At 45.5% G+C, this 26,447-nt stretch overlaps 2 protein-coding genes across 9 annotated transcripts in view; one reads left to right on the forward strand and one right to left on the reverse strand.

Moving 5' to 3' along the window:
- Positions 1-26,447, reverse strand: part of SYT16 (synaptotagmin 16) — a 135,464-nt gene that overhangs the window by 42,414 nt on the left and 66,603 nt on the right. For all 8 annotated transcript variants that reach the window (XM_090141815.1, XM_090141809.1, XM_090141813.1 and 5 more), the window contains one exon: positions 12,872-13,486. In XM_090141815.1, coding sequence (XP_089997941.1) covers positions 12,872-13,415 — 544 coding nt within the window. In that variant the 5' untranslated portion in view covers positions 13,416-13,486. The remainder of the gene's footprint in view (positions 1-12,871; positions 13,487-26,447) is intronic.
- Positions 17,834-19,287, forward strand: LOC116236802 (inositol 1,4,5-trisphosphate receptor-interacting protein-like 1). The gene is made up of 2 exons (XM_090142056.1): positions 17,834-17,983; positions 18,037-19,287. Exons 1-2 carry the CDS (start codon positions 17,834-17,836, stop codon positions 19,045-19,047), a joined length of 1,161 nt encoding a protein of 386 aa, XP_089998182.1. The 3' UTR covers positions 19,048-19,287.

Consider the following 26,447-nt stretch of genomic DNA (forward strand, 5'->3'; position numbering starts at 1 on the left):
TCAGCAAAGGGCTTGAAAACTTTCTTACTCTTCCACTCCCTTTCATCTCCCCCTCAGGTGGAGAGGGAACTTCTTTTGTGCAGAGAAAGCAACTCAGACATGACCTGCTCTCTGGGTAAGGCCACAAGCACACAGATAGAGCACATGGCTAACAGGCACTGCTGACTCCATCTGCCAGCAGCAGAGGAACTCAGGAGACCAATGTAAATTGTAACCTTTAAAAGTGAAGATACGCATTTGAGCACATCGCCATGAACGCCCTTCCCCTCCTACTACCAACACGTGTTTGGAATACAAGATGACTGCACCCTCATTAGTGTCAAAATAGCTGCCAGATGGGAAAGGAGGGTTCGGAACACACTAAATATACTTGGCCTTGCTTTGTCAGGGTGAGATGCAGAGGCATTTTGCTGATCCCCCCCACCATCCGCAGGGAGGGAGCCCAGCAGCAGAATGTTCTGACCTACTGGCACACAGTGGTGTAATGGGGGCAGTGGGGACAGAGAGTGGTGTGTGTGTGTGTGTGTGTGTTTGTGCATGTGTGTGTGAACAAGCCAGATGTCCAGTGGTCGATTTGCTGCTGCTCTTCAGCATGAAGTGTACAATAATGGTTGCCAAGACTCACTTTGATAATCACCATGGCAAATCCAAGCAGCTGAACAAATGAGCATTGCAGTGACACGGGCTGGTTTGGGACAAAAAGCAACTTTTTCACCTTCTATCTCATGACAACCACGTGGCTTCCAGCAGAGAAGCAGGACCCTGCCTTCAGGTGTTAGGTCTATTAAATCCTGAAATGTAAACTTGGTGACAATGGTATCCACCACTCCATAAACCCTCCTGCTGCCACTCTGAGGTCAGCACACAGCTCCTTGGGCAGAAATGAGCAAGGCAGTACCAGAGCAAACTGCACCCAGCCACAGCCAAGCAGAATCACACAATCATTAAGACTGGAAAAGACCACTAAGATCACCCAGTCCAACCACCAACCCATCCCACCATGCCCACTGCCCACGTCCCTCAGTGCCACATCTCCTATATTCTTAAACATCTACAGCCACGGTGACCCCACCACCTCCTTGGGTAGCTGTGCCACTGCATTACCACTAAAGTTAAACATTCCTATTCTGATTTAAAAAAAAAAAATGCTTTTAGCACATTAGTTTGTAAATGGTTGGTGACCAGTTATTATAAAAATTATTTTTTATATAAGCTATTAAAAATGAGTTTCTTTGAAATTGCTTTAAATAAAAAATATTTCAAGTTGTAGCAACCCTATGGCCCAAATCTACCCAAATAATCAGGAGACATAAAACTACATGTTCTTTTTCAGCCAACTGTGCAGTCAATTCACTGCCTCTGCAAAATTAATTTAAATGCTCAGGAAAAGCTGGTAACCTCTACTTACACATGACTATCTTCTGAGCACTTAAGGCACAAAATAAAATTTTAAACAAAAGTCTACTTTACACTCAGTTTGCCAAAAATCCTAGGTAAATCTTCTTTAATTAATACACCATGTCTTTCCCCATTTTCTAGAAAACACTGACCATGAAGATCCTGGATGCACAAGCACTGTGGCAGCCTTATTTCAGAAATGGGATAAATTCAGACCAAAACTTAAAAGTTTGAGCTGTCTGCAAAAAATACTACTAATTTTCTCTCTTCTGGAAAGCATGAGGGCATTGGGAGCTCTTCTTGTTTTGGAGCCATGGATCAAATGTGGTACAGCTGCTGCTGAAATGTGACCATGGCAAACACAGCAAGAATGAATCAGGAGCTCCCTGAAGAAAAAGAATTACAAATACTGCAGTTCCTGAAGAAAAACTGTAACGCACTTGCATGCTCTGCAGCACAGGGATGGATATACAACCTGTACTCATCACTGTGCTCCCTTTGAACTTCCAGACTGTTTGAAAATTCAGTGCTACTTCTTAGGATTCCTAGCTGAGGAGTATTTTAGCCATTTAACACTGAGCAGTACAAGAGAGAAAAGAGATACCAATGCTCTACAACAGTACTAGGGAGATTCCTTTGTAAATCAGTAGCAAAACTCTAAAGTTAGCTATTCAAACTGCAGCTTTAATTGGGCTGTGACAACCACTGCTTCATTGATTGTTTCCATGGAGCTCAGAAACATTATTTTTAAAAGAAAATTTTTTTGTTTTGTTTTGTTTTAATATGTAGAAGATTGTATTGAGCCAAACTAAGTGCCAAGTTACCATCCACCGAATTCATCTACTGTATCTTGCTTGAGCAAAGGGAGGAATTTGGCTAGATTTTATAGACTACTAGCCTCTTAACTTTGACTCCAACTTTACAAATCCCCGAAGTGTGACTGCATCACTTTTTACGACACTAGATGCTGTTTCTTACTTGCATTTGGAAGCATACAGGCTAATTAAACATCCGGCACTGGGGAATCTGTAGCAAATGCTTCATACGTCTGCTGTTGAATCTGTGCCTGAGCAGCAGACAGCTTCATGTCAGCTTAATATCTCTATATTAATAAAACTAACTTCACCCAGGGGAGAGAAAAATGTTCACCATTCAAATATACAAATGTCCTGATTAGGAAAGGACAAGGGGGAAACATTTTCTATATCACCATGGAAACTTAAATAAAGGACCCATAATTACAATCTAGATTCTGGAAAGATAATGAATACATCTTGAGATCTGCAGATGTTGTGTAGCATATACATATTTCTAGCAACGTCAACTCAATTACTTCTATGCAGTATCTGTTTTATAAATCAACTTCCCACCACTTTTAAGGATGCATGTGAGTTGGTTTTGGTTTTTTCCCCAAAGATGACAGTGGGGGAGGAAAAAGGGTGACCTTTTTTTCTAGCAAGGTATTTCAAACTACCAGTATTTATCCAGAAATTTCACACACCCTATCAGTTACAAAGTTAGCTTACAGGCATCCAGACACACTAAGCTAAACTGCATGAAATAAATAATTCAAGAATTCTCTGCAGCATCACCAAGTATAAACAATAGCTTACCATTCGCTCAAAGCTGATCCAAGAAAATAAGTTGCCAAATAAAAAACATAGTGTAGGTGTAAAACATAGATGTACCACATGCATCCTGTCCGCCTGACTGTTAAAAAACAAAAAACAAAACAAAAATACAGTGATTTTGGATAAGCAATGAAAACAAATTTCTGCTTTCCTACACATTTAATGCCACCCTTTGTGCATTCACTTTTTTTTTCCTAAAGTTTTTGATTCGGTTTTACTGAAGGCAATTAAAACTTTAATGGGAGAACCACCAAACCCTGAAGGAAGCAGAAGTGCTATACAAAAAAAAAAAAGTATTTGATCACATAACCGAGACAATATCAGCACATCTATGCATATTGCATTCACTTGGAGGATCCCAGGAGCTCTCTGTACTGTGTTCTCTGCTATTACAGAAGCAGTCATAGAAGCCTGGTCCTAAAATTTTCATGATAAGGATGACAGAGAAACAGCAATCTGCACTGGTTTCTAACTCAGCAAAGCCTGGAGCTGCACACAGAGTAATGAAAAGGCCTTTTCTGGAAAACTGGAAGGCCTGCTTCAAACAATGGGTTTGTTGAAGGTTGTAAGATCAGAGGGGGAACCTTTTACCAAGGAACATGTGGTGCATATGGAGCTCCCACTACCAATTTCTGTCTAACTACAGCTCTGATTTGCACAGCATCTTCATTCTTGATATCAACCAGCTGACCTTGGGCTTCAAATCAGAGCACAGAGCAATGCAACTGCCTGATCTATGGATTTGACTAGGGACTAGGGCACCCTTATCTTCATTTATGTTCGAAACTATTTGGAGGTGCAGTCCAGTCACCAAAAAGTCGCCTGTTTATACAGCAGAAACATCCACCTCATCCTCACACGGTACACACACATGGAGAACCAGCATTTGGCAGCTTTCAGACCAGGAGAAATTTCCAATAGAAAACAGAAAGCAAACAGAAAAGTCAAGGGGTAATCAGAAAAAAGACCAATTGCAGTAATTGGTTCTGACCATCAAGCACTTCCATAGCCAAACAATACAGCAGTCAGAGCAATAAACTCCAATTCTACATGCTGCTGTGCAAAGAAATAGAGAGCTGCCCACAGAAAACAGCATGAAAATCACCATCTTTCCCTATTGCCTTTTTCCTACTCCAAAATTTGGTTTTAAAAATAGGAGCATGAGATTCAGCTTCAAGCTCTCACTTTGTTGCCTAAGGTTCTTCCATAGCAAAAGGAAATGGCAGCCAAGAAGCACCTACTTTATGTTCCACATGTGGAGCAAGCATGAGTCAGGCTTCATTTGTGTCACTGGGATTTATTAGCACAGGCCCAGGACTTGCGGAGAGGTGGAAGACAAAAGACTGCATGCTGTCGAAGATGCTGCCACGCCAGAAATCCCTGTGGTGCAGCCACAGCTGCACCCACGAGTCAACGCACACCCCTTGGTCAGGCTGCTTGAAAATCATTTGTGGCTGCAAAGGCAGGAAAGTCCCTTTCAACTGCAGATGCTTTGCTTACACCAGAATGGAGTTGTTAAAGGAGATCCAGAGAAGGGACACAAAGATGGTCAGAGAGCTACAGCACCTCCCCTGCAAGGACAGGCTGAGAGAGCTGGGGCTTTTCAGCCTGGCAAAGAGAAGGCACCGGGGGGACCTTATAGTGGCCTTCCAGTACCTGAAGGGAACATACAGGAAGGCTGGGGAGGGACTTTTTATCAGGGCAGGTAGTGACAGGAAGAGGGGAAATGGTTTTAAACTGGAAAAGAATAGATTTAAAGTAGAAATTCTTTACTGTGAGGGTGGTGAGACACTGGAACAGGTTGCCCATTGAGGCTGTGAATGCCCCCTCCCTGGAAGCATTCAAGGCCAGGCTGCATGGGGCTGTGAGCAACCTGCTCTAGAGGGATGCGCTCCTGCCTATAGCAAGGGGTTGGAACTGGATGATCTTAAGAGCAAGAAACTATAAGTGCAGGGTCCCCGTGACCAATGTTTTAGGAAACACTGTGCTTTCTTTCTAAAAAAAAAAGTAACCTTCTCTTTTTATAAGCATTATTTCCATGATGTCTTTCCTAGTAGTCTTCGTACTCCAACAGGTGGAATTCCTTCAGCTTCCCCATCACTCATCTCTTTTATTTGGCTTGGCACTAATTCTAATGCAAGAGCCACTTTGTCTCTGTACAAACTATAAGGACATTCATCTGAAGTGGCACTGGCTCCTTCCAGAAAATGGCCTGCCTCCTCACGGAAATCAAGCTGGCCAAGGGGGTGCCCAGGAGAGCCAAGACTGCTCAGTTTCTCTGTGCCACACTCAGAAGCAGTTAGATCCAGCACATGCATGCTGATTACAGGCCATTCGTTGCACTCAATGCGTAACCATCAGCTTCACACCCACAAGTCTTTGTTTGCTGATTAACAGGGTGGAAATCAACTCCTTCGCAAAGAGATTTGTTTGGGGTTGCTACGGATAACTACTGCATTGCAACAAGGCAGACATTTATTTTCCCACTGTTTTTCCTAATTGAAACTTTCTGTTTGCTACCACAGGGTTGATTTACCACAGCCCCCCTGTATCACTGTTGTAACACCTTCATTTTCCTGGGAAAAATCACAACCTTGGGTAGCAGCAGCGGGCGAGGATGTGGTGTAACAAAATTCTCATGCGTTTGCAACCAACGCTGTCACCCAAAGCAGATAATCTTGTCCTCCTTCTTTATCCCTGTTTCTCCTTGCTTCAGCTTTAGTGGTCGTGTGGAATCATAGAATGGCTTGGCTTGGAAGAGACCCCAAGGTGCATCGACTTCCAACCTCCCTGCTGCAGGCTGGGTTGCTGGCTGCTAGATCAAGCACTAGGACAGATTGCCCAGGGTTCCATCTAACCTGGCCTTGCATATCTCCAGGGGTGAGACATCCATAATCTCTCTGGGCAATCTGTGGAAGGCTCATCTGATTTAAAAGCAATAAGGAAGGGACACATAACAATGAAGTGAAGCAAGCCAATTCAAGGCACCATACAGCAGCCTGCCTGTGAAGCCAGGCATGGGAAGTAGCATAACTTGTGACCCAGGAAAGACAGCACATCTCAGCCACAGCTTTATATCTGACAATTACAAAATAGGTAGCTACTGACAACTGCAAAATGACAATGGCTTTATAGCTACAGTGTATTACCTACACTAAGAGGTCTAGACCCCAAAATCGACCCTGTGACACAGAGCTTCAGCAAATCTCAGCGCTCTCATTAATCCAAACTCAGGGGATTTCTCTCCAGCACCATAACTCTCAAACTACTTGCTGGAGAACGCTCCCACATGGATTAAGCTGCTATGTATATACTGTATGGGCTCCCCTGAGCCTGAGGAACGCTGATGATGCTTCATCATGCACCAGTGCCAAGTTCCAGATAGAGAACGCTTGCCTGAGCGTCAGGGAACTTTTTGGTGGAGTGCGAAAGGCATGAGAGCATCACTGATTAAAAATCAGTTACTTCAAAGGATTTACTACAGGCTTTGCTGTGGACTGGTTGGAGATTCAACCTAAGTCTTTCATGATTGTTCTACAAATTGGTGTTGACAAAACATCCCTAAAGCAGAGGACGCATTTACTGTATGAGAACTGCATGAGAACCATACAAACACCATCTGCAGAGGTACAGATCAACCACATCTTCCTCATTACCCAGAAGATCCCCACTGGCACAATACACCCATTTGCCACTTATAGAACTGCACATTTTTTCCTCCAGACTTCAAACTGCCCCCTGTACTTTCATTTCAGTCTTTTCCCTTGGTTACTATGGTTGTATTTCAGGAGACTACTAGGCCACTCAAGATGATGCTTGCTACCAACAGGCAAGAGCCTAAAATTAACTGGGAAAAAGATATTCATACCCAAACCCCTGGCAAAAGACGAGGGCCACTATCAGCTCAGCTCACCTTTTGGAAGGGTGAACTTACCTCATATAACTTTATATGAGTGCAATATAGAGAGGCTAGGAAGAAACAGAGAAGAATTATCCATGCTTTCAGCAGTCCTAACAGTCATTCACTTCTGCAAGCATTTGCCTGCAGTCCTGCGTTTGCATGAGCAGCCTTGTATGAAGCAGGCTAAGCTAGCAATGACTGCAAACGTAAAAAGACAAAAAGTACTACTGTTTGCATCAGCTCACAGAAATACTATGCTTGAGCTCTGCACAGAGTGCTGCTAGTATGCCTGCATGTAACCTCCAGCACAGCATAGTGAGATCATTCACACCTGCCTCACCCGTAGTAGGAGATGGAAGGTGAGGAGGCAGGGTATCTAGGAGAGGCAGCACTTCCCAGATGCTGCCAAGATCCTGTTTATTGGCAAATGAAGCCTCCTAAGCCCTAAACAACCTTCCCAGAGGAAGACAGAGTCGCAACTGCCATATGGGGAGTGGGAAGAGGATGCCACTTAGCAAAAGTGGATTAGAAAATACATGCACAAACACACACGCTCACACACAATTTGTTCTGCAACTGTGCTGAATGGCGACATCTATTTCTTCCTTTTTAAATAAACCTTTCTCCATACAGCTTATGCAACCTTCTAGATGGCAAGCACAGACGACAGATAATCCTAAAGAGAGTAACACCCCTCATGCTCCTTAGGAAACTGGGCAGGAGGAAGCCTTGCCTGCTAGACAAGGAACTTGGTGAAAATCCAAGCCACCAAAACTTGAACCTTTAAAAGACACAACTGCAAATTAGTAATTTAAATACAGAAAGGACCGTGGTGCCAGCTTCACAAGGACAAAAGTTTGCGCACAAGTACTTTCTAAGCAATTCTGAGTTTTACATAGAAAAAGCATTTGATGCAAACTCATGTCTGCACTTCACTTTAGAAAGCTGTGGATTCCTATCATATCCTTCAGATCCCAGATGCATATCCTCAGCCACGTTATGCTTTCTCCCACTTGAGCAACCAGGAGTATTTTCTGTGAAGTGCTTTTGCCCACTATGTGTCTTTGCTTTCCTTCACTCAGCACTAGTGCTGCTGTCAATTTAGTGTAGCCTCTTTAAATGTCCTGCTTGCACTGATTTTATAGGGATACATTCTGGCTGGAGCACTGGCTGGCTCCATAGCCAGACAGATAATAAAATACATCAGCACTTAGAATCTTCAAATGGAAAGAGGCCATCTATCTATTTTAGCTTCAGGTTCACACTGAAGTTTGATTTATCACACAAGCAACATATTTTTCTTATGGGTCTATTTTGCTACATAGGACTACAGGACCTAATGAAAACTCACTTCTTGCCTAGGAATTCCTGGCTGTATGAAGGGTCGTTTACTGAGGTCAGAAGCATTCACATACAGCAGAAAGAATAATTTCTTCCACTACAGCAATTACTGGCAAAAATCAATGACCCCTGTTAAGCTGGAGGCCAAGGTAAGTAAATGCAATAGTGCTCTCTAGTTTTAAAATTCCCAGAGCCTCAGAGGTGTGCCTCCCTTTACATGTATTGAAGAGAGATATCTAGCCATCTAGACAAGATTCCTATTAGAACATCAAACCTCCTAGCATTCAAAGGTCAAAAAATTTACTTTAGCTAGCTTTGAGATTGCCTAATTGATGGAAAAATCCTCCACGGATTTCATGCAATTCAAGTATAGTGCTCACCTATATATTACGCTAGTGTTATGAACACAGTGTCAGACAGCTTGGGAGACTCTTCAATCACAAAACTCACTGTGCAAAAATAGATCCGTTTGATTCAGAAGACTCAGCTCTGCTGGCATGTCTCTCCCCATGCCTTTTCAGAGCAGTAGTTGCTGAAACCACTACCTTAGTGGTCACTGACTTTTTTTTGTAAAGGACATGGGCCCTGAGGAAGAAGCAGATTAAGATCGCTGTATTTATGGCATGCTTATTGCTATTCCTCACTTCTTTCATTATTACTGGTTTTCTATAATAGAACTAGGCTGAGAAACAGACCTGTTCTACCCCTTCGTTAGCAGTGTACTACTTTTAGAAGTGCCTCATTGCTCTGCTGGGTTTTTTTCCAACTCTTAAGCCAAATGTGCAGTGATAGATTTGGCAGCCACACTCTCAGCAGCCACCCCCAGTCAGCTGATAGCAGCATCTCAGCCATAGGAGGATGCAAAAGCTGTTCCCTACCTGTTCTGAGACAGACGACACCGAGGTTAGACAACAGGGGAGGGTCTCAAGGAAGCTGCAAGAGCAAGTTCATCTGTATTTGCAACAAACTGTAAATCTGCAATTTACAATTACATGCTCTGTGAATGGCAGCAGGAATCTGCACGCATGGAAGGGACTGCATTCCCATCACTAACCTCTTACACCAAGCAGCTTGCGCTACTGAGCAACTTCATTCATTTTTAAATTGTGGCTCAAAAGGATCTGAAGTGAAAAGCCTCTCCCTGCATTTGTTTTTTTAACTTGGCACAACATTACTAGCATCACTGAAGTACAGACTGGGACTCAGCAGTAGCCAAACCAGCACCCTGCTGATTAGCATGCCTCAGTGTCTCAGTACTGTGTTCAAGAAAGGTTTAGATGTTGTACAGAGGGACACAGTTTAGTGGGAAATATTGGTGATAGATGGACAGTTAGAATGGATGGTCTTTTCCAACCTTGGTGATACTATGATCTAACAGACATTTGATTTACAAACCCAGAACCTCACTGCTCGAATTCTGTATTAGATACCTAAGCCCCAAAATGATTTTCAGTAATGTATTTGCTGCTTTGAGGCCTCAGGAAAGCTACTCAGGGAGCTAGAACACTTTTTTTTTTTTAGGAGGCAAAAATGCAATCAAAAACATATTTGATAAAAAGAAGATGGGGTAATGATGGTTTTTAACTGCAATTTTATTTCGTCTCAGAAGCACACTATAAGTTTAAGAGTAGTGAACAACTGGATTTTGTTTTGATTTTTCTTTTTCTTTTTTTTTTAAAGAAAAGAAAATTATTTTCCTCTGGGGAGGGGCTTTCTCTTAAACCTAACAAGCTATATATTGGAATGACCTTGTAACAGGTTTCTGTGGCTCTTTAATCACCAGTGGCTGCTAAATGAAGCATATCTATTTTCTCTGTTACATTACTATTGGCAACCAGGTCGTCAGTAAATGCCCAAGAATATTTCCATGGCAACAAAAAGCATTCAGCATTGCAACTGTTTTGTGCCAATTTAGCTTTAAAATATTCTATTGTGAAGAGAAATATGGTACATTAAGTGAAATAAAGTCAAGATGCAATGTTCTGAAAGAATATAAGGATAAACAGGAAACACGTATTTTGTAGAAATGATGAAAATATGCCAAATGCAAGGAAAAATGCTCAAAGCTAATACTGATGCTACTGAATGCCTTTGCTGAATGTCAGCAAGTCCATATGCTCACTTACATTGTCACTTAGGGTTAGATAACAAAGCTAACAGAAATAAGGATACCTCAAATATCTCTCGATCATTTTAATCCACGACTGAAATTTTAAGTTCTCAGGGTATTACAGGCTCTCTGCATGTCTAGGTTACCATCACAAGAGTTCATACTCTTGATGTTAGAGAATGAATCTAAAGGGAAAAAAAGGAAATAAAAAGAAATACATGAAATACAAAGAGCATATATGTGCTGTGGATGATATTTTCAAATCACAGTTCGGCACCTTCTCTCCTATTATACAACGTGGATAATTTTGAGGAAAAAAAGGCACCAGGTCCCAGCCCTCAAGCAGTCAACTTCATGACTGTCATGTCTTGAAGGCACCGGATGGCCCTCTGTAAGTGCAGTGCAGAGATAAAGAGATAAAGGACCACTTTTGAGCATTTACAGTGACATTCCCTGTGGCGTAAAAAGCTATGTAATGCCTTCTGAAGTGCTTCATGTGGAAGCAGAGAGCTCCAGGCTGCACCAACGTAGGTGCTGGCAAGCTCCATAAAGACAGCCTCCTAGTCCACAACAGCTCCAGACAGCATTATAAGAAGGAAAGCTAATAGGTAATAAACAAGAGCCCAGCAACAACAACTTGGCCATCAGCACCCGCTTTTGTCTGGGAAAAGGTTCACAGCAGTTCTCTTCAGCTGCAGTGACAGGTCACTCCAGTACCTCTGAGTCTCTCTACTGTGAGCCCATCTCATCCATCCGTGTGCTTTCAAGAACCCTGCTTTTCAGATGTCCCTGCAGATAAGACAGCAGGTGAAAAAACTGCTTTGACAGGGACAGCAGCCCATTCTTGGCCCTCAGCTCTATGAGAGCTCATGACCTTTTCTCCCATCCTCTGTGAACATAGGGATGGGTCCAGAGATAGGACAAAAACCTAGTGGTCACCACCAGAACACATCTGGCACGTACTGCTCCCCTACCTGCTCTGAATAGCTCTGAATGGCTTTGGCAGCCCCTGCTGGGGTACTTCCCTGACAGATCCTGCAGGAATCAGGGTTGTGCATGCTCAGCCTGCTCCAGTGTATCTGTGCTCTGAACACTAGATCCAAAACACTCCCTAAACTTATCCCTTTGGCTTTGACTTGGTGTTTGTGAACAAATCTCCAGGGAAGGATATTGCACAGACAGTGTATAGGAAAAGCCTGGAGATCCTTTACCCTCTGTTTCCCCAAGGTGCTTTACCAAATAAACTGTGCTCATTTGTTTGAAACATGCTTGTCCTGGCACTCAATGCCTCCGACAAGAGACTGGCTCCATACCTTCCTTTCCAGTATTTACAGATATTGATGAGATCCCCCTGAGCCTCCTCATTCCATCTGAACAGTCTCAGATCTCAGTCTCTCCTTCTAGGAAAGCTAGTCCAGTCCCTTCATCATCTTATTATACCCTGGCCACGGCAGTGTGAAGAACAGTAATAAAGAAAGGAACTAATTTTAACATCCAAAGAATACAATCAAAGTTTATACCTTTAGCCTGATATTCTATCAAAAGCAAAACCAGAAAGCCTAAACTTCGACAGCCTACACCGAAAAGGCTAAATATATAACACTTCCCTAGATGTAGAAAGGTTCTTGGGTGGAAGAACTCCTGATGAATAACTCTTGGCCATTTTAAAGCAAACATTTTAATAGCTTCAACTTCTTATTTCAAACATTTGGTTGGAACACACATCTCCATTCGTTTTCTGTGAACCAGGGAACCTCTACCCACATCTACAGTGGTATCTAGTGAATGAAAGCCCAGTAGCTGAGATTCAGCCCTGAACAAGAGTACCTGAGAAGCTGTTCGGTCACTTGATCAGAAGTCATAGTTAGGTCTATTTAAAATTGAAAACACCAAATTCATTTATCTATCCTATAATCTCCTGACTGCTGTCCTTTTCATTTTAAATCAAAAAGTCTGTGGTGGTGGTGGGAGAGAGGGAAAGTGATTTGGGAGCCTTTCATCCGTAAGATCATGAGATATGACTGGCTTTTTAGTAGAGTATTTCACAGCACATGGCACAGTAACATCTTGAGATTCCTGGCACAAAGAAACAAGGTTTGAGATTAAATATGTATCTTTAATAGCAATGATGAAAAGGCAGATGGTTCTCAACGCAAAGGCTTAAGGCTAAACACTCCCTTCAAAAGATCCTGTTACCTGAAACAAAACACGGTGGGCATAGAAAAATGCTCTGTGCTGCTGCAAGAGGCTCTGACTGGTATCTAATATACAGCATTTAATTCTGAAAATTTCCACTAATTTCAATTAGATCAGTTTCATGAATAAGAAAAGAATTGGAAAGAAGGGAAAGGTTAGATTTTTCTCTGGGATTTTCAGTGAGTTTTATTTAACAGTGAGAAACAAAGACTACACTGAACAAAATGAGCAGATATGCTACTATATCAAATCAATACCAGAGATGAGAAATCTAGGTGTTTGCTGGATGCTTACCTGCAAAACTTGCCTTGTCTTTATTAATTTCTAAAGAGCTATCCATGCTGATGCTGTAATCATTGCCTCTCATTCTCACAGAGGGCTCACTTTCATCTTCAGAAATAGTAGGAAGAGGCTGCACATTTTCGTTCATCCAATGTGATCCATTGGCAGCCAAAGGCCTGGTCCTTTCAGTACACTGCCGGGGTAAGCTGGTGGTATTTTTAACACATTTTTGCCTCTGCAGACTCATGTCAGAACCACACGGGACGGCCTGCGAAGCAAGATCACGACTTGCAATGTGACCATCTTCTCTAGAGTACGTGTATTCCTCATCCCACAGGTCTATGTGTCTTTCATCTTCTGATTCCACAGAATAATCCTCATAAGCTACTCCATTGCCCTCCAAGCCTCGGTTTCTATCTTCTGACTCACGACCAACTCCACTCAAATTCAGCAGTGAAGCAGATATAGAGTCTCCTGCTTGTTGGATAGCTTCATATATTTGAGACAACCAAGAAGAGAGTGGCTGAAGAAAACTCTGAACAGCCTCAGATGCCATGGTTAATACTATGACAGTATCTGCAGATCAGCTGTTCAGTTTCACCAGCATGTCACTTATGATTCAGAAAGCTATAAAAAAAAAAGTGTCATAAGAGGTTACTGTAAATTGCTTGTCCATCAACATCAATGTATTATCCACCTCAGATGCATAGAGAAAGGCATAAAGGACTTCATTGAGAATGCTGCTGAAAATCCAGAAACAATGGACAAACTGCATATTCCTGGAGAGTTCTGAAAAGTTTCTGTTCAGTTAATAAATGCACCATAAATACACAAACATAGAACATGGGAGAAAAGTACATTTTCTGAAGCAGAAAAATTCTTCTTGCAGTTCTCAAGTGACCGGGAAAAGAACAAAGTACAGTACAAGCTTCAGACAAAAAACCTAAGTCTCCCAGTCCTGACACCCACCACAACCTCAGCAAGTTCAGGGAAAATAAAGCACGGAAAATCTGGGGACAATTATGCTTTCACTGATTAAAACAACAGGTCACAAGTTTCCAGAACAAGCCCATTTCAGAAAGTCTCCTCACAGCTTGCATACTGTTTTAGTAAAGTACAATCCCTTTTTTTATTATTATTATTATTTTTAAAACAAGAATCAGCATCAGCTTCCCAGAAACTCAAACAAGACATTCCAAAGTATTCTCACTGAAAAAGCATCAAATAAGCTACCTTCTTCTGCCAGTCTGTCCCTAGAAAGGTAGACACATTCCTAGGCCTTCATGGAATTCTTCAGGTCAATCATGATAGATCAGAATTATACAAATCATATATTTTAACTGTTGATTAAGCACTGTCATACCTAGCACAACCGCAGTGCTGTAGAACTGTAAATGTCAAGCTTTTGAACTGAGATGCACTCAGAGCCAGAAGTTTTCTGGAACTGGGGGTGGAGGCAGGCTGTGCATATTGTGTGGCCTTATTGGCTGTCATAACCTGCAGAAAGCTAAGGTGCCACTTTTGCCCAGCAAAATTGCCCAGTACATTTTCCCACATTATCACAGGACAGACACTCCTTCAGGAAATCAGAGAAGAAAGAACCTAGACAAGGCTCAAAACCTAGACAAGGCTCAAGATGGATAGGTACATTTGATTATTTACTGTACAGATAGGCTGAAACACACTTGTCCAGGAGACCCCTCTTCTGTGGTAAGAGGTGGACTAAGAGATTTAAGATGGACCATACCAGGTTTAGTACAGTTACACCTGCACCAAATAAGGAGAAAATTATATCCCCACAAATTGAAGAAATACGACCAAACAATCAGAAACACAGGCCCACAGGTGTTACTTCATCCATCAAGGTCTCTTAAAGGAATAAATTAACCAAAGCAAAATAATATCACTGAAATAAAACAAACATGTTCACCATACCTGAGGAGGTCCTATGCAGCATGGTTAATGGTTACTCAGATGAAACCACAATTCACCAAGACAAAGGAGAAGAGATGCAACCGATATGACTGGGACATAAAGGAACGCCAGTAACCCAGTATACCTAGAAACTCTTGCAGCTGCTTTGATGTTGTAGGGACTGGGAAAGCCTGAACCTTATCTATGACAGAACTGAGTAGTACTTTGGTCTTTCCCGACCAAACCATCCCCAGGAATTTTACGGACAGGCCTGGACCTTGCACCTTTTGGGGATTTGCAGCCCATCCTCTCTGTTGCAAATAGGCGGTTAATGAATCTGCCGCCTGCCCTACCACCTCCAGTGAGTCGGATGACAACAGGACATCATCAATATAACGATATAAGTTAACATCATCAGGTCTTTTCAAATCAGTCAGGTCACGCACCACTGGATTGTGACAATACGTTGGTGAATGCAGGTACCCCTGTGGCAGGACCTGAAAGGTCCACTGCCTGCCTCCCCATGTAAATGCAAACTGATCTTGCGATTCTTCAGCAATTGGGACACTAAAGAACGCATTTGCTCAATCAAGGACACAATGACAGGTTTTTACCTCCCTACTCAATGTGTCCATTAGGGAGGCAATATTGGGTACGGCCACATGAATAGGCGGCGTGACCTTATTTAATTCCCTGTGATCTACTGTCATTCTCCACGCGCCATCTGACTTTTGCACTGGCCATATGGGAGAATTATATGGGCTGGTCTTATAATACCCACTTTTTCCAATCCCTGCACCATTCTCGATATTTCATCTTGCCCACCCGGGAGTCTACACTGCCTTACATTAGTAATCCGGCGTGGATTCAACAAGCAAATAGGCCCATATCTCGCATGGCCTCTTAATATTGCCTGCACCGCCCGGATACTGATACATCTCTGTCAAAGTCTGAACTCTCCCACAGTTGTCTGGAGAGACAGACCCCATACAATATCTATGCCCAAGATGTATTTGTGGGCTGGGGCAATATAAGACACCTTATACACCTAGGGTGGGAGACGCCCAACCCCCAGTTTCAACCATGTTTGGGTGACAGGAGTAGTCTGTCCCCCACAACCACCAATCATCACTCTGTCTCCATCAAAGTTGGTCAGATCTCCATACATAATTGATGTTTGTGCTCCAGTGTCCACTAATGCCATAACTCTCTGAATATTTTTTCGTGACCAATAAACCATTAATTCTACATAGTGCCTCCAGTCCCGTCAGGAGGCCTTAGGGGGACTAACATCCCTCGTCACAGCCATGAATTGTGCCATGGCCAATTCTTTTGGCTCCTGTGGCACAAACATCGTGGCCCGAGACACCTGAGGACCCTTTTTTTTTTCCTATTGGGACTATAGAGTCACTAAATTCCATGTTGTAGTATGCAGCCTATTTATAAGTCTTACCCTAGCTTTCTTACTGTAGTTCTGAAATTTCTGATTGTCCTTTAGTTGTTTCCAAAGCTGGAGGAGGACACGATTGGGCTGGCGGTCAATCTTAGCAAATGGGACCCCAGCCCAAATTAAATCATTAAGCATTTGTTTTTGTGAGATCCTTATGGTTCCCGATTGAGGAGCTCCCTCACCCCCACTCCTACCGGACCCCAGGGGCTGTGGCTCCTGGCCCCGCTCCTGGCCATGCCACTACGGAGGCCGCTAATGGTCGTTCTTTCGTGACTAGTCCATCTTTGCTAACTCCCAAAAAGTAGTCTGCCATGCGATACAGGGAGATATTTCCCATAACATGTAGGGGACCCCATTTTTCAACGATAACCACTAGTTCATAATAGGGAGATCCCACAAATATTGGGATCGGTCCTGGAATCATTTTATCTAGTGGGTTAACGTTCTCCCTCCAACCCATTTATAAGAATTCCATAGAAAGGATACTAAAATGTACATTTTAGTAAATTTTGCCTGCTGGCTCGCCGAGTGCACGATCAATGAATATACGGATGTTATAATTCAGAAATACACAAGAAAGTTAGCCTAAACAGGTTATCCGCTAAAGAATGGATGGGAAGCTTACACTTGTCCTGGGCTCGCTGAGAAGACTCCAAGAGGAGCAATCGCCAAAAGAGATCCTTACGCCTGAGTGCCCAGGGCTGACTCATTGCTCGTCTCAGGCGGTCAACCAGAGCTACAGGCGCTGATTCAGCAGATCCAATACAGTGGTCAAACACAGGAATAAATCATCTACAGAGGCCAGACCCTATGCAGCTGAAGAGGCTGCTACACACTTGGGCTTCCTAATCTTCACTGTCAGACCTGCTGCTTCCAGCCTGGCTCCGTCCAGGGACCCTTTAGCAGAGCGCACTTCAGACCAGCAGAGGTTGAGGGAGCTGTGAGCCAGAAGCAGCTTGATATCAGCTGTCCCGGACCTGAGGCCTGCTCCCTGCGTGGCATTCCAGTACTAAGAAGTGTTTTGCGAGCTTTTTGTCATTGCTAACTTAACTTGTTTAAAAAAAAAAAAAAACGTGTTTAAAAAAAATAGCACATTAGCCACTGTTAGCCTTTCCTACTCAAATTTTACTTCAGCTCCTCGTTATCGGCCTGGCGTAATTTCAGAGATTAATTTTGGGTCATTTGCAGGTATGTCTCTCATTCGCTGTCTCGTTTTTCCAGGTATCATCTTCGGGAATCAGTATTTCACCAGTTCATCCAGTTCCAAATTGAGTTTCCAGGGATTACATATTTGGAGCTTAAGTTGGGATGACACAGGACGAGCACAGCACCCACAGGCCGGGTCCGGCCACGTGCCTCAGAACAGGGCCGATGCCAGGGCCATGGCAGCCCAGGGCAGCTGAGAGGGGCCACAATGGGCGGGGCCAAAGGGTGGGGCTGGGGCGTCTGTGACATCACAGTGCGTCACAATGCGGGGCTGCTGTTGAGGCTGTCAGCAGGCAGCACCGCTCCACTTTGGCCTGGGCCAGCGGTGAGTGCAGCAGCAGGGGGAGGGCTGTGCTGGGCCGGGCGCAAACACCGGCCCGCGAGGGGTTTGGGAGCCCGCAGTGATGGCAGCGAGCGCTCAGGGAGCCTGTGAGAGGCTCTCCGGGCAGTCACCACCAGCGCTGGGCTCGGCCCCTGCTGCCTCCCAGCTCCCTCGCCCCTACTCCTACCTGACGACCCCAGGGGCTGTGGCTCCTGGCCCCGCTCCCCCAGCCGTGCGCGAGCTCCCACCCAGCCCCGCTGACCTCCCCTCTCTCACCTCTTCCAGATCATGGCTTTGGCGTTTGTCTTCGCCTTGTTGGCGCAGAGAGTACCTTCTGTTGGTGATGATTTGGATGCAGACACGCTCGAACGCATGCACCAGTATGAGGTGTACATGCAAGAGAAGATGGCAAAGCTGCTGCTGGAGATGGACAAGAAGTTTGCTGAGGAGAGCAGGATGCAGGCGCAACGCTTGCACTTCTCCGCACTGCAGTCCTGGAAAATTTGGGCCTTGGCTGTACTGCTGCTTGTCCTTCTCTTCTGCCACATCTGGTACAGGAAAAGGCAAGCTCGACTACTGGCTGAGCTACGGAACGAATGCAACTGGGAGATCAGGGCGCCGGTGTGCCATGGAGAGCCTGGTGACGTCACCTACATGAGCAGGTTTTACTCCGAGTTCTCCATTTGGCCGCTGAAGACCCGGGCAGACAAGTGCAAGGTGGTCGAGGAGCTGATTGATGAACTTCTGAGCGCCTGTCAGACAGTTCCCCAGAGCTACTTCATGCCACGCCTGCAGCCAGCCATCGGGGTGGGCGTCGGCTTTGAAGGTAGGGGTCCCGAAGGCTGCTACACCGTCTACCGCATGCTCGTGCCCCTGAAGGCACCCCCGGGACACGTCTTCCACTTGGAGGTGGGCCCCAGTGCGAGGATAGGGGTGAGGAACGCCTGCCTCCGCGTGGAGCTCCAGTGCATGTGCGCAAGGGAGCGGCACATGCCGCACATGACCTGCTTCCTCCACCACCCTGAGGACCAGCTGAGGAGAGAGCAGATGCCCAGCCTCCTACAAACCCTCTGCGTCGACTCCTACCTGGAAATGGAGAAAACCGCAACCTGGTTCCAGGAACTGGTGATGGAAGCCTGGGTGGCTATGCCTCAGTCAGCCACAATGAACCTCGAGTTGCTGCCCTCCAGCCGACACTGCAAGCTCAAGCTGACCACCGCCACCAGCAAAACCCTCTGGATTGAGCTCATTCTCGGCATACAGCAAGACTCGCAAACGTTCCTGACCTTTGAGTAGGCAGGGGCTGTTGTTACCAGCAGCACGAGGTGGCCGCAGAGACCCATTTCTTCAGGAAGCAGCCACTACAGCAGCTTACATCTGAGGGATTTCAAAAGAAACTGCTTACCTAAGGCAGTGGTTGCAGTACAGCAAGACCATAAAGACCCCTTTCTGAGCAGCCAGGAGACACTGACAGCTACACCCATATCCTAGTGGCCTCCAACATTTCTACATATGCCACGGGAATCCAGCCTTTTAGATGCCTGGCCCACATGGGGTGAACAGGAATTGCCTTCAGCCACACAGAAAACATAGTTAACGTAAATCAGTACAAACCATTATTTCATCCATGCATATGTTTTATTAAAATGTAATAACCATTAAAAACCAAACAACAACAACAACAACAACAAAAAACAGTGGTATGTGTGACCTTCTTTTGGTGAAACTAATGCACCAGCTTCTGGATCAACAGCAGCGGTGCAATTCTTAGTTCTCAAGGGGTTTGGCAGAGATCAAACAAAAAGAGTTTGCTCACTCCAGAGTCCTCTGAATTGGGCTCTTTCTTGGGATACAGCAAGACCCGCAAACGTTCCTGACCTTTGAGTAGGCAGGGGCTGTCATTATCAGCGGCACGAGGCGGCCGCAGAGACGCGCTGCTGCAGAGATGCACTCCTTCACAAAACAGCCAGGCAGGCTGGGCACAACAGATTCCATCGCAAACATCTGCAGCTCCGCGTCCCTGTCCTGGAAGGTGGCTACAGAACGAGTGACGCCCTACTTGCCACCTGCCGCAGAGCTGAGCAGGCTGAACATGGAGAAAACACTGCTCAGCAAGCAGGTGGAAGCTCGCTCCAAAGGAAAACCACACCCCATGCAGTTGAAGAGGCCACTGCATGGACATTTGAAGCAGAGACTCTCGTTTACAGCTGGGCAGGGACCAGCCCGCCTCTCCGTGAGGGTCCATTTGTTCTGCAAGCCTCGGCCTCTACAAACGTGGGAGAAACGCTCTGTCCCTGAGCGTCCTGCTCAAGGAGATGCCCCCAGAGCCAGCTCCCAGTGCTGTGGTGAGACGGCTTTAGAATCACAGAAGCACCAAGGCTGGAAAAGACCTCAAGATCATCCAGTCCAACCATCCACCTACCACCACTATTTCCCACTATTCCCGCCGACCGTCATTCACTACACCTCTGGCAAAGGACATACCATGTTGTGACACAAGCTCCCAGGGGAGCTGAACCCTTCACTGACTCTCCTTACCCAGTCCCGCCCTTGGTGAAGCCTCTCTGCAACTCATTCTCCTGCACGCCCGATCCAAACACACACTCCAAACCATTCATTTTCAGCATACACAGCAATGCAGGTTTGCACTGATAAGTCGCGGCACCACAGAAGCCACTAGGCAGAGATGGTGCTTTAGACAGCGACATTCTTCCACCTTCTGCAGGAGGTAAACCTGGGTGAGAGAGGATACATGTTTAACCTGTCTTTTCTTCACAAGGAACAGTGACTGAGTCCCTGATTGCTGACGAAAAGAGGACTACAATGAAGCTCTGCCTCCGTCTCAGCAGGAAGAAGCACCACAGCAGCAGCCCTCAGTGGGATGCAGGTATCCAGGAACGGTAGCTAACCAGTGCAGATAAAACACACGGCTGCGGAAACAAAGCTCTGATCTAAAAAAACCCAGCAGAACATAGACTTGTGTTATTTTCATAGGCAATAATTAGCTCCCCGTGTTACTAGATTTCAGAGCTAGCACTCCCTGATGCCAGGGCTGGCTGTCCCATACCTCAGGCACTGCCCAGCAGGCCACAGGAGGGAGGCTGCACCCCAAATGAGCTCCACTGGAAAAATCCAAATTGCTTTGCAACCACATCAGCAACACACGTGTAGGACCACAACGCAGCCAGTGCCTGTACAACACCTGCAAGCAGAAGCAGGGCACATGGAGAGCACCCAGACCCGCTCAGCCTGCCCTCAGCTCCTCTTCCCATCCTCTTACTGAAGGCTCCGCCCCCTGTGTGCGATACGTTGAACCACTGGAGTTTGAGTGAATTACAACTTGCTGATTTTTGGCCTTGTGGCAGATGGATAAATGTAACAAGCTGCAAACAGGTTTAGGTGGGTAAGGTTTTTACAAACTCTACACGGGATCAAAGGCAGCTGATCTCTGTTATCAGCTTGCTGTTTCCCAGAAGCTCTGTCCCTTAATTAGCAGGCACTGTTCTAATGGAATGTTCATGATACATTTCACAACACAGCCTTTTCGGCATTACAGATTTTTACTTTTCAATTCTCTAACAATTTTGACTTGCATTAGGAAAAAATAAAACAACTGAGAAGAGTAGCTGAAATGTGTGGGAAAGAAAAATTCATTTCCTTTTAAAAGCACTCAGCAGCAGAGAGAAACAGTTTAGCAAATTCACTTCAAGGTCCATCTTCCAAAAAGTAGCCACAAGTATTTTCACACTGAATCTCCTGCTTAACTCAGTTATTGGGCTTTTTTTTTTTCCCCTCTCTTGGAAAATCCAGTATCTAAAGGGATCACTGTTAAGCCTTTCACAGAAACCATCACAAGCTTTACCCTTTACTACAATATCTATTCTCTTGCTCAACAGGATCATTAGTCCTGAGCAGTTCACATTGAGAGGTGCAGTTACTGGACAAAGACTGTTAGCAGAACTTCAACTACTACCACAGTGCACAGGTTTGCAATATTAGCAAAGAGTCTTTCCATCTTCTTGATATGCATCGTATGTCTATTTCTTGCAATGTCTATTTCTCTTCTAATCATGTATCTATTTCTCTTCGGCCCTTATTCAGACTGCTGAAGAACGTAGGCATAAGCCTCCTCTTCTCTGCCTGTCGTGTAGATGTTGCAGAAGTTCTCCACCAAACTCCTCCCTACAAGGGAGGCTTATACACCAAAGGCTGAAAACAGTGTCCCAGCGTACAACAACCAAACGAGTTTCCATCCATTTTTCTGAAACACCAGATGAGAAGGAAATCCACAGCCTCATCTGCCTGTAAGAATGCCGTCCCATGCTGTGGGAATACAAGGAGGACTATTCAGAGCAGAAGCTGCAGAGCAAGATAAAGAGCATGAGAAGGCAAGGCTCAGAACCCAGGACATCTCCAGAATACACAGGAGAAAGAAGCTACAATGTGACTGTGAACTCCTCCTCTACACATGCAGCTTTGGGGTACAGAGAACAGTGGAAAATACGCCTGGGACAGGACTGGGAGTCTTAGCTAGCATAGATGCTATATAGTCAATGAATATAAAGAGGTTGTAATTATGAAATAAACAAGAGAGTTTGGCAAAGCAGATTATAACAACAAAAGGAGAATAGATAGAAAGCTTACCCGCACCCTGGGCTCGCTGCAAAACTTCAAAGGAGGGATCTCCAGAAGAGATCCTTCCCCACTGGTAGTCAGCTCTTAAATGGGTCTTGGAGAGGCGGAGCCAGGCTCCACACCTTCTGGCAGCACAGGTGAATTGCCTTCACCTGTGCTTCCAGGGCTGACTCATTGCTCGCCTCAGGTGATCAATCAGAGGTTCAGGCCATGATTCAGCAGTTCCCATACACTCCACCCCTTCACGGCGTGAACAATGATCAGGTTGACTAAAAGGTAAGCTTTTCCTAATACAGAGATTGGCTATATCGTGACACACAATGTCCATCGTGACACATGTTGGTACAATTCAAGACGAGCGACGATTGGTGAATGTCCATATTCTTTTATGGGCTCGATGATGTTACTGGAGGCATGCGGTCGTGAGGTGCATGTCTGTCCTATGTTCCATCAGTCCCATGTAGACCATCATCAGGCGTTGCACGTGATCTGACAGTAATACTGGAATGCTTCGATGGCATTTCGTTCCTTCCAGTGATCCTCAAAGACTCATGGGGAGTAACACAGATGTTTCAAAGGTACCAGGAGGGGAAGGTCTGCCCTCCAGGGCAAGATACAAGCTGTATTTCTATCCTGGGTCAACGCTTTGGCTTGTACTGGGGCACGTCCCAGCCACCTGTAGCACACCTTCTGGCCAGATGTCTGCGGCTGCATAACTATATCAGGCACCAAAGGGGATGTCCTGATCTGCCACAGGGACATGATGGGGGTCCCTTTAGCAATGAAGATCGGAGTGTTGACCACAATATCAGTAGGCCATGTATCTATTACTGGAGGGACTACTGAGCCTCCCACCTCCAATAATCTCCCCCAAGGTGCAAGTAGGCCACACCAGTTCAGGCCTACCTGCACCTTCCAAGCCATTTTCTTCTACGGGTACCTGAATCTAAATTCTCAGGGGCAGGGAGCAGAAGATTATTTTCATTACCAATCTGGGGTCTTACCTGATGATCAGCGCCCGTAATTTGGATCCTAAGCGGGGTGGCCCATGTTGTCTGCAGCATTCTCATGGCACTGGGTCTGCCATCTCAGGGTCTTTCATTCAGGTCCCGCAAGGTTTCATACAGTCTTTTCGTCCACCCCTGCAGGGACTGGGAGTCTGTCTTCAGGGCAGCCTTAAGAATGCCGTTATAACTTTCAATGAGGCCTGCCCCTGACGGATTATGTGGCAGGTCAGGAATCGCCATTTGATGTTATTTTCTTCTCCCAGCGCTGTATCGTTGCACCAGTAAAATGAGTCCCTTGATCGCTCTCATTGACTTTAGGCGTCCCGTAGGCAAACATCAGTTTAGCAAGTGCCTTGATGGTATATGCCTGGTTTACTTTTGGCACTGGATAGGCCTGCAGTAGCCCACTTGCAGTGTCGACGCAGATCAGGGCGTATCTTTCCCCCTCGGAGTGAGGAAGAAGCCCACTGTAATCAACCTGCCATCGCTGGAGAGGACTGTGTCCTCTAGCAAGATGGGCTGTTGTTTCGGGCAACGATCTCAGTCTCATCTTAGAGCAAGTGTCGCAATCCCAGCCTGGACGATGTCACGTAGCTGTATGGCAGTCCCCATGCTTTAGCAGCTGCCCACATTGTCTTTTGTCCCACATGCCGTGGCTTCTGATGTAACCAACAGGCAATGTTCTCAGATGGTGAATTCTCAATCTATCGAACTCGGGCCAGTGTGTCGGCTTCATCATTTCCTGGTGACTGTAGGGGCTGATGACCAGAAACATGGTAGACACATACATTCCTGTGTTTGACTGTATTCCATATGTCTAACCACATATCCTTGCCCCAGATTGGTTGGGGATGGATAGTCCATTCTTGGGTGGCCCACTGTGCAATCCAAAGAACGAGCCCCTGGTACACAGCCCAACTATCTGTACAGATATTCGGAATACCATCACCGGGTTCCTTGGTTATAACCATCCACACGGCTCGCAGTTCTGCCCATTGGCTGCTCTGATCATCCCCCTTGTCAAACCAGATTGTCTCGCTGGAAGGATGGTATGCTATTGCTCTCCACTTGCTCGGGTTGCCCTTGCTGGACCCATCTGTGTACCAGGCATCTTCAGGGATAGGATATTTTCCCTCCTGAACAGCACTCTTCTCTGGTGGAGCGACCAATGTTTCTTTTGGAACATCACTGTGATACATCACTGGGCCGAGGATCTTCTGAAGTTCTTCTTTCAAGGGTGATGAAGACAGACTACTCCTTTGGCTGAGGTAGGTGGCCCATCGTGCCACTGTTTGTGCTTGGGCCACCCCTGTCTTAGGAAGGTGTGTCAGATCTCTCACCCACCCCTGAATCGGCAGAGTGGTCTTGACTATAACTTCAGCCGTTTGAGTTATCGACTCTACTGCCTGTAATGCAGCGTAGGCAGCCAATAACTGTTTTTCAATCATACTGTATCCTTCTTCTGCTCCATGCCAGACCTGAGACCAAAAACCAATGGGGGTCCGAACAGGCCCCAACCCAAGCCATCTTGAGTAACGTGAACATACAACTCGGCTGGGAGGGTAGGATCAAATATACCCAATGCCTGGGCTTGTTTAACTGCAAGTTTTGCTTGTTGGAAAGTGTTCTGTTCTGTTTTCCCCCAGTCCCACAGCTGCCCCTTTTTTGTGAGTCTGTACAGTGGCCTTAGCAGCTGCACTAGGTGAGGTATCAAGGAACGCCAGTATACCTAGAAACTCTTGCAGCTGCTTTGATGTTGTAGGGACTGGGAAAGCCTGAACCTTATCTATGACAGAACTGAGTAGTACTTTGGTCTTTCCCGACCAAACCATCCCCAGGAATTTTACGGACAGGCCTGGACCTTGCACCTTCTGGGGATTTGCAGCCCATCCTCTCTGTTGCAAATAGGCGGTTAATGAATCTGCCGCCTGCCCTACCACCTCCAGTGAGTCGGATGACAACAGGACATCATCAATATAACGATATAAGTTAACATCATCAGGTCTTTTCAAATCAGTCAGGTCACACACCACTGGATTGTGACAATACGTTGGTGAATGCAGGTACCCCTGTGGCAGGACCTGAAAGGTCCACTGCCTGCCTCCCCATGTAAATGCAAACTGATCTTGCGATTCTTCAGCAATTGGGACACTAAAGAACGCATTTGCTCAATCAAGGACACAATGACAGGTTTTTACCTCCCTACTCAATGTGTCCATTAGGGAGGCAATATTGGGTACGGCCACATGAATAGGCGGCGTGACCTTATTTAATTCCCTGTGATCTACTGTCATTCTCCACGAGCCATCTGACTTTTGCACTGGCCATATGGGAGAATTATATGGGCTGGTCTTATAATACCCACTTTTTCCAATCCCTGCACCATTCTCGATATTTCATCTTGCCCACCCGGGAGTCTACACTGCCTTACATTAGTAATCCGGCGTGGATTCAACAAGCAAATAGGCCCATATCTCGCATGGCCTCTTAATATTGCCTGCACCGCCCGGATACTGATACATCTCTGTCAAAGTCTGAACTCTCCCACAGTTGTTCGGAGAGACAGACCCCATAGAATATCTATGCCCAAGATGTATTTGTGGGCTGGGGCAATATAAGACACCTTATACACCTAGGGTGGGAGACGCCCAACCCCCAGTTTCAACCATGTTTGGGTGACAGGAGTAGTCTGTCCCCCACAACCACCAATCATCACTCTGTCTCCATCAAAGTTGGTCAGATCTCCATACATAATTGATGTTTGTGCTCCAGTGTCCACTAATGCCATAACTCTCTGAATATTTTTTCGTGACCAATAAACCATTAATTCTACATAGCGCCTCCAGTCCCGTCAGGAGGCCTTAGGAGGACTAACATCCCTCGTCACAGCCATGAATTGTGCCATGGCCAATTCTTTTGGCTCCTGTGGCACAAACATCGTGGCCCGAGACACCTGAGGACCCTTTTTTTTTCCTATTGGGACTACAGAGTCACTAAATTCCATGTTGTAGTATGCAGCCTATTTATAAGTCTTACCCTAGCTTTCTTACTGTA

Source organism: Phasianus colchicus, chromosome 5 (genome assembly GCF_987193195.1).
Source record: "Phasianus colchicus chromosome 5, bPhaCol1.hap1.1, whole genome shotgun sequence".
Taxonomy (NCBI): Eukaryota; Metazoa; Chordata; class Aves; order Galliformes; family Phasianidae; genus Phasianus; species Phasianus colchicus.